General features: G+C 46.5%; 1 protein-coding gene across 1 annotated transcript; it reads right to left on the bottom strand.

Moving 5' to 3' along the window:
- Positions 1 to 1,013: 1,013 nt before the first annotated feature.
- On the bottom strand, positions 1,014 to 8,613 carry PPP1R15B (protein phosphatase 1 regulatory subunit 15B). The gene is made up of 2 exons (XM_074925494.1): positions 6,913 to 8,613; positions 1,014 to 3,953 (listed from the first exon to the last, which is right to left on the bottom strand). Exons 1-2 carry the CDS (start codon positions 8,464 to 8,466, stop codon positions 3,741 to 3,743), a joined length of 1,767 nt encoding a protein of 588 aa, XP_074781595.1. The 5' UTR covers positions 8,467 to 8,613; the 3' UTR covers positions 1,014 to 3,740.
- Between the last annotated feature and the right edge of the window lie 494 nt (positions 8,614 to 9,107).

Below are 9,107 nucleotides of genomic sequence, written 5' to 3' on the forward strand. Positions count from 1 at the left end.
ATCAGCAGGGTTTTGGCTGAGACCAAAATCCTCAGGCCCATCCAGGCCAGGCTCATTCCCCAGCGAGCCCCTGGGAACCCCCAGAAAAGCCAGTTTTGTGCTGGCAAACCACTCCAGGCCCTTTCACCCCGAGATGCAAAGCCCCGCGCAGGCAGTAGCACGGCACCACGGCCTCCTCCGTCCCACCCAGAGAAGCCCCTGGCTCCTCCGGGGCATTCTGGTTTCACACCCGAGGGAGCCTGTGCTGAAATGATGGTACTGCCCAGCCTAAAAACCACGGAGTGACAGACGCAGCTTTACACAACAAAAAAATTCTCTATTAAAAAGAATTACGTGGGGTAACGCGGTGCAGGATTAAGCGTCACTGGGCGCAGCCACCCTGTGTGTGTTGTGATCTCCTTACCGAGCATTTTACTCCAATTCTGTAAAAGATAAAGGGAACAAATCACTGGCTGTATTATTGGCCAACCCTACGTGGCAAAACCCAGGGAAGTGTTCTGGCTCTTCTCTAATTCAAGAAAGATCAGATGTTTGGCACCTTCGAGTCACTTCACTTCTATTCACAAGGCGACACCTCAAATTTGTTTCAGTTCAAAGACTGAAAATACTTCAAAACCATCCAGTATTCATATTTAAAGTTATGCTAACTAGGGAGCAAACCGAAACCTGATCTCCAGACTCGGGTTCAATGAGGGCAACAAAACACAAACATCCCTGCTTACACCAAGCCAACACCTCATTTGAATACAACTAATTGCACCTGCACACTTTGCATTTTAGTTTTAGGAGATTCGTTAGTGCAAGGAGCCCTTACAATCATGAATGTACTGGTCGAGAAGGATAGTCACAGGGGAGAATGCCTGCCTCTAATTACTATAACCTCCTCTGAACCAAAGGCAGTAAAAAAAAAAATAATTTAATATTCTCATAAAGCTCAACATACGTGCACAAATCACACTTTTGCAGTTACCTGACATCTCCCGCAAGTTCCTTCAAAGAAAAACAATTTGGCATTATCTTGCAAATATCTTTATTACAATTTACAGATTAGTTCTGAATAGTTTTATTATGTACAGAAATATAACTTTAGATATAAAAACCCAACAAACTCGACACAAATCAATTAAAATCTGTATAAAGCCAATGTTGAAGGTTTTCTAACTTTCTCTAAATTATACAAAAATAAAATCTGATAATTACAGTTTTGATTTAAAGTTCAGCAAGTGTTATTTTTACTCACTCAAAGCACTTACACAGGTACACATCCTGTATGACCATTTTAAGATATGTTATAGGGAAAATGGTGACAACCAAGCTTAGCTTGCTTTTAAGATGATGCTCATGGTGATGAATTTAGTGTTAATTTCTTACCACCTTACATTGGATACTTTGAAAATGTGAAGTTTGAGAGGGGGAAAAGCTTACCCAAGTAGGTATGCTTCAGGGAGAATCAGCAGTGTTAGAACACAATGCTTGATACGCTGCAGGCTGGAAAAAAAAATAAATTTCTCCAATGTTAGAAGCACTTTGGAAGTAGCAGTTTTTAATCTAGTTTATATCCAATTTGTCATCTGGGTTCGTTACCAGCTGCAGCCTTTCCCAAGCCTCTGCAAACAGCAGAGCAGTATTTGCAGGTGTTAATTCACATCACTAAAAACTTCTTACAAGCACCATAAACCAAGTGAGTTGTCAAGAGTAACCAAAGCACCAAGTTCTCCAAGATCAAAGAAACGAGGAAAGTCATGGAAAAATGACACTAGTATATTTTAGCAAAAGCAACAAACAGCATTTTTACTTGTCAGTCATACTTGGCCCATAAGTCAACAAATTTTCTATTCTAATCCTACATTTATCACCCTGCATGCTTTCTCCTAAACAAGCAAGCAGAACACCTGTCATCAAATGATACAGGAAAATGAACTCCTAAAAATTAAAGGTTGTTTCTCAGGATTCGAGAGCACAATTAGAATTACGAATTCACAACTATCTTTTGTAGGGAAGGAGAATCCAGGTTCTTTTTATGCCATGGGGATGAAAAATAACATTGCTGGATTGCTTTCAAGTAGCCAGTCTGTTAAAGGCTGCTTGAGTTTCGGCTGTATTTTAAGTTTACAGCTCAACCTTCTGAACTTCCTAACTGTAACACTTCTGACTTGTAGCAGAGAAAGGTAATTTTTAAATACAAAGAACATACTTCATGCAATAAGAAAAGCATAAAACCCAAAATTCTGGAATTTGAGACAGAAGTAAGAGATGGCCAAAAAGATGGCATGATAAAGCACAGAAAAGTTCTGTGAAGCTCTTCTGTAATTTTCTTTCGAAACCGAAATTGAAGTCATTAATGACATGACAAGTCTGAAGTGTTTTTAGGCTTCTCCCTTATGAAAAGGAAACAATTCTAGTCAGCTGAATGAACCAAGTAGCAAATCATTTATTCACACAACTCTGTGCAAACAGATAAGAATTCTTTGATGCTTGGTGTTTATTCCATTGCGTGACCTTGTACCTGCCTGGGTAACAGCCACACAACATCCTTCAGGTCCAAACACAGCACCATTTGGATATGCTTTTTTATTCTGACTGAAACGACAGTTAAACATTTTAAGTTAGAACATAAGGAGTGTTTTCCTTCCACCGAGGACCTCAACTTTCAGACCCCAACGTGAAATGTTATTTTGGTACCAGACGAACAAAAGTGCAGACGCGTAGAGGTATTAATACTGGCTTTTGGTAAAGAACATAGCAATTTGTAGCCTTAGATTTCCATAAGTCAAAGGTAATTCTTCTTACAAGTACCAGAACAAGCATATTGGATACAAGAAACATGGAGAGTCCTCCACTTCAATCCATCTTCAGAAAGCAGAATCAATTACGGCAAAGTTATTCCAAGGGTAACTAAAAACCTAGGGGCTAGTTCCCTGTGTGTGGCTACTTAAATTCAAACTATCAGCCTCGTTACATACCTTGAAGCTTTAATTATTGATCGGGACGAGGCCTTTCATCGCCCTGAAAGCAAAGAGGTTTGGTGCACAAGCAGCCAGCACCCTTTGGAACAGTACTGGGTAAAGGTATTTATTTAAATAAAGCCAGACCAAAGGGTTTGTAGTGCACCAATTTCCCCGAATCCCCCAGTGTGCCAGACTTAAATATTACAACATCAAAGCGTTACATAAACACTCAAACACTAGATTCCATGCAAACCCAGGATCTTAGAAGGAAGGAATGAACTATCTGCTTTGCGCAGTAAAGTTAATTAGCTAACGAAATTCGAGACTTTTGTACAAGTTAGAGAAAATGGAGAACCACAAGAAAATAGCACATACCTCTAGAAACTTTAAATCAAAACTGCAATAACTAGGTTCTGAGCCCCATAAATATTTCCTTCAAAATAGGTTTTGCTTTTTCAAAGTGCAAAAATCCAACTTAATAGTCACCACTTCTCAACATATGGCAGACAAGGCATTTTTGGAATGGATTTAACCTAAAGCAGTCTGTCTCAAGTGTTACTTAAAAGGAATGCAATTATACCACCCTTACCCTTGATGATACTCAAAAAGATTTTGTCTGGATATCAAAATGGGACACACAGGTATATTCGTTGGCTGAATATCGAACTGGGAAGAAAGTGTGAAAATCCCACTTTTCTCCCCATTTCAAAATAGCACATGCAGCTGCCACTTCTTGTTTTGAAGACGTTCATGAGTGCTTAGGGTCACACAACTACCAGATCTTTTAAGGTGCTAGAAGAGATCAATCCTCTTGTAGTAGGTTTCTTGGAGTCTGTTAAATACCCTCTGTCGATGCTCTGTTGTGAAGCAGTAGCCTATGGCTTCTTCTGTTTCTTGGATACGTTTCTGGAACCTGCACCCATCTCGTGCAAGCTCCTCCCAGGGTCCTTTACGATCCTCCTCACTGCTTATGTAATACTCAGTAACTTTTTCAAGGAAGGTTACCTGGAAAAGACAAACCATTTAGTAAATCATTAGCCAAACATTCATGCAAGAGGAGCTTAATACTTATTTGCATGTTGGGGTGGGTTTTTTTTTTTTTTTTTTTGGTTGGTTGGTTTTGTTTTTTTAAGAGAGGTCTAGAATAGCAAGAGACCTGATATGCTCCCGGGTCATGCAAGGTCTCTGCACCACCTAAGCCAGAGCATATTTCACCTCTCAACTTTAAAACCAACCAACTGCTGACCTCCCCCTCAACTAAAAGTAGAGCTCAAACTACTACAGCTTCTAAACTGCAGCCTAAGAGGCTTCTTTATGCTGACAGATCACAGGATGTTCCCTGTGAAATAAGACCCCTCCAACATTAATACTGGCTTACAACCGTACACAGGTACAGCTCAGCAGGTTACTCAGTAGGACAGGCCAGGACACTCAAGTCTAGAAATATGCTATGGGTCAACAACTCCAATTACTGAAGCTTACATAGGAAAAAAAAAGTAATAATTGTTCTGTAGAGTAAGCAATCACGTGAGTCAGCCTGTACTTCAGCATCAGGGAAAGAAATTGCACTATTCTACATATAAGGAAGCAACACTCATCACTGCATGACTGAAACAAACCCATCTATTTAGAGCTGGTATCAAATTCCAGTGTATTTAAATTCATGCAAAGAAATGGAAGTCAAAGTCATGGCACTTTAAAATAAAATACGTATAAAAAAATAGCAAAGAGTGAAAGTTAAGAACTGTTAAGCTATTTTAAGAAAATAAACTTATAAGCTTAGGATCTAAACTTGACAGTATTTAGACTATTACTATATTAAGGGTTTAAGTCTTTCTGTTATTGAGCGATAAGCAAAATCCAGACTATTTCAGGCTCCTACTTAATTATGTACTGCTTTTCATTTAGCTATACAAAAGGCACAAAACCAAAGAGCAAACTAACTCGCTGTCAGCAACCATCAACTCAGACTAGGACCAATTCTTGAAGACAAGCCAAACACTGCAGTTACAGACAACTCCACTGAAACTGCTGTAGGGCAGCTACTTCTGGAAGGTCAGGAAAAAACATGGGGAGGTACAAAAAACCTGCTGCTCCATTCCTACGTTTTATTAACGCAGAATCCTAGTTTCACACCCAGTTCTTGCTAACACAATGAGGAGCGTAGAGTGAGGTTGCTTTTTGTGGCAGAGCCACCTTTCAGCCTTCACAACAGTTAGAGATGACCTACAGGAATATTCAGCAGTTGAGGACACGGAGCCACAAGAGACTTTGAAAATCATCTAGTTGTAGGGCAGCGATCCCAAATCACTGCCGAGTTGTCTGTGAAAGCAAGAGCATCAGACCCCACGCATCCTCACAGCATCAATGCATCTGCCAACTGGTAAGGCTTCCAGGTTTTAGGACTTTACAAACAAGAATATTGCTGCTGTTGCACTGCAGGATACAAGATAGGAAAGAGCCCTGAGCAGGATGAATAACTTGAAGATTTCCTGGGAACACCTCGGTCTGCTCTGCCGTTTTGCAGGTGGGCCTAATTAAGTACCCGCTTCCAAGCACACCGAGCTGTTACATCAGCCTCTCCCTTTGCGAGTTCCTACCTTACATCCTTTTTACATCAGTCTGAGACACCCTCGGGCACAATTACCGGATTTTGTAACGTCATGCTAAATATTGCATCTAGATCACTGCTGTTTCACCATGCCAACACATTACACAGAGTCAAACAAGATTAGTCAAAAAATCACTACTGTTAAGTCCACATCCCTGACACACAAGATTCTAGGTCATGGCCGAATGAACTTACAGCAGGGCTCATTGGTGCTACCTTGCAGCGTTTTCAAACACACGTTGTCAGTTAAAAAGGGCCTCTTGCAGGAACTGTTTAACCTTGTGTATTGTCCATTTGGATTAAAATACAACAGTTCGTTCTGTGTGAACCATTAAGTTTGTTAACACCACCTGCCCTAGCAAAACCAGGTATGAAGTTACCTCTAAGCCAGGCTGCTCTCAACTAAAGGAGCAAACAAATTTCTCCACTCTAAGGATGCTAAAGCATTGTACGAGTTTTCTATTTTGATATTACCCTGGGACTTGGTATCACAAGCAGTTACTCGTCCAAATGCCTGAAGCACCATGCACAGACTCAGAGCTACAGATGTACAAGATGGCTTTTCAGGCATCATAAAACTTATGAGGGGACAAATTTCTTTATTACTTTTTACCTGAATCTTGGCACATATATTAAAAGTTTTTTAATGCACAAACTCCTTATAAACGCATTACACTTCCAGTTTGTGCTCAAAAGCCCAGTTCCAGGCTACATCCTTTTTATGAACGACTCAATTATAATAGTCTCTTAAATGGAAATGGGAGTATTACTATTCTTTGTACTGACACTCCAGTGGCTTACTGCAGCATGCGCTAACCCACAACAGAAGAGTTCTTCCTACTCCAAAAGACGTTTTTAACTCAAGCTTAAGTTTGTCACAAGTTCTGAAACGTTTACAACGCTTTAAGTCTCCATTACACTACGCACACGCAAAGGTTCTAAATACTTTATCAACGGTTATTCTTAACGGGTACTTCCCAGAGGAGGAACCTACGTCACAGTTCTCATCTGTTTCTCTGATGATGAAAACTATGTTACAACAGAAATAGAGAACGAAAACATCTTAAAAGGAAAACGTAGCTTCCAAGTCTAGAAAAAAAAATAATTTAAAAGAATTATCTGCCCTGTGTCACTGAATTACGAAATCTCCCATCACGTGTAAGGGATGAGGCACACTCATTTGAGTCAAATAGTTAGACCATAAGCTCATGGGACATGATCTGCCCGTCGCCACGGCTGGAATCCCCGCACAAGTGACCTCACCCACTCACATACCACTTCGTGCAATGGGGGTTTGTTGTTTGTTTGTTTTTTAGCATCCCCCAAACACAAAAACATAAACGAATTATATACCTTTTTCCGCTTGGTACTTGCACCTTTCTCACCAGAAAGAATGCCATGCTGCACAAGCTCAGTGACCCCACAGTTATGTTTTTCCAACTGCACAGTTTCCAGCCGACAGACAGTTAAGTGTCTATGCTCAGAAGTGCCCAAACTCGACTTCTCTGCTCCTTTTAAACCAGGCGTTCCTTTTTTCTCTGCTGTTTGAAAGGCCGCCTTGAAATTTAAAGGATTATACGGATCATCTGAGGTACAGAACGAGTTCCAAAGTTTCAAGTTTTCTGCCTCATCTACACTGCTACAGTCCCACTCGTCCTCCTCTTCAGAACTAGGGTGAGGAGAACCTGAGGACTCGTCTGCCCACGAAGAATCATCATCTTCCTCCTCCTCCTCTTCCACATCCGACATATCTTTTTCCGGATCGCTGGAAGATGTCTGAATGGTGGCTGTGAAGTTCTGAGGGTTGTAGGGATCCAAACTGTAGAAGGAATTCCAGAGATGAAGCCTTTCCCCATCCTGGCTACCGGCGTCTGAATCCGAAGGGAGCCCTTCGCTATCAAATCCGTCATCATCATCATCACTCTCCTCCCCACTGGAAACTCCCCCTATGATATAGTCTATTAATTTATTTGCACAGGCAGGTCTCGCTGAAACTGAAAGGCTTTGCTCTGTTTCGGAGTCCTCGTCATCCTCCTCAGCCAAGGCTTCGCCCTCAAGTGTCCTCTCCTCAGCTGAACCCCTTATCCCCTCCTGATCCAAGGGACTACCTCCGGGTTGTCTCTCCGCGTCGTTCGGCTCCTCGGGCCGCTTCAACTCCCCGGCATCGCACCGCTGCTCCCGCCGTTCCCCTACCTCTTCCTGACAAACGCCCTTGTGCTGCTGCTGCTCCTCCTCCAGGCTGTGATAGCCGTGGTCCAGGTCTGGCACCGTCAGGCCACCGCTCGCCAAATGCCACCGCTGGAGAAAAGCCAGGCGTTTGCTGCGGAGAAACTCGGCCTCCGGCAAGCCGCCCCGGACGGGGCAGCCTCGCCAGGCCTCCGCGGGGACCTCAGCTCGCAGGGGCTGGGGCAGATGGCTCTTGCCGGAGCAGCAAGCCTGGCCCTGCTCCGGGCCCAGCACGTACAAGTCCACACGCGGTACGGGGAGGGACACCAGGCTTCTCCGCACCAGCCCGGTTCCCCACAGGTCCGCCGGGGATTCCGTGCCACCCTCTCGCCCCTTCTCCGGGGGCTCCTCCGGCCACGGCAGCGTCTCCTCGTCCCAGTCCAGCGAGGCGGCAGGCTCCGACAGCAGCAGCAGCGGCGGCGGCTGGGGGCCCTTGGCGGGCCCCGTGGCGGGGCACAGGGCACTGCTCAGCGCGGGGCCGGGCAGCAGCCGCTGCAGCAAAGCGGGCAGCGGGGAGAGGAGCTGCGACATCAGCCGCAGCCAAGAGAAGGGCGGGCTCGCCTGGGGCGAGGCGCCGGCGGGGGCCGCGCTGGGCCCGGCCAGTTTAGGCCAGGCCGCGGCGAAGCCCAGCCGGGCCCACCCCAGGCCGGAGCCGACGCGTTCCCGGCCGCTCGGCTCCATGAGCGGCGGCGGCGGCGGGCAGAGGAGGCTCTTCAGCGTTCCCAGCGGTGCGGTCGGGCTGGCGGAGCGGCGCTCCGTCGAGGGGCTGCGGGGCGGCGGCGGGCGGCGGGCAGCTTCCCTCGGCTACTCGACTCCATCCTGCTGCGGGCGGCGGCACAAAATGGCGGCGCGGGGGCGAGCGCAGCGCCTCCACCCGGCGCGAGCCCCGAGGGGCGGGGCGCACCCACCGCGCAGGCGCCCGCCCACCCCCTCTGCGTCACACAGAGCCACCGCCTCCCATTGGGCGGTAGCGCGGAGGCTCCGCCCCTCGCGGTCCCGCCCCTCCCTCCGCGCCGGGATTGCATCAGCCGGAGGGCGGCGGCGGCCGCGCGGCAGCGCCCCCCCTGGCGGCGCGGAGGAACGTCCCGGGCAGGGCCGCGGGAGCCGGGCCGGGGCGGGCGGAGGGCGCGGGGGGGCTGCCCGGATCCCCCCCGTTTGTTCTTCAGCCATCCGTGGGGGCGGTTCATCGGTCTAAGGGGTAGCGATGCCTGAGCGATAATTACCGGGGCTGCGTGTGTCCCTGCGGCCCGAGGGAGCCACAGTTCCTCCTGCCCTCCCCGCCAGGACTCGGCCTCCTGTGCCCTGCGGCAGGCAGAGGTGCA

This window comes from Athene noctua, chromosome 23 (assembly GCF_965140245.1).
Source record: "Athene noctua chromosome 23, bAthNoc1.hap1.1, whole genome shotgun sequence".
Classification (NCBI taxonomy): Eukaryota; Metazoa; Chordata; class Aves; order Strigiformes; family Strigidae; genus Athene; species Athene noctua.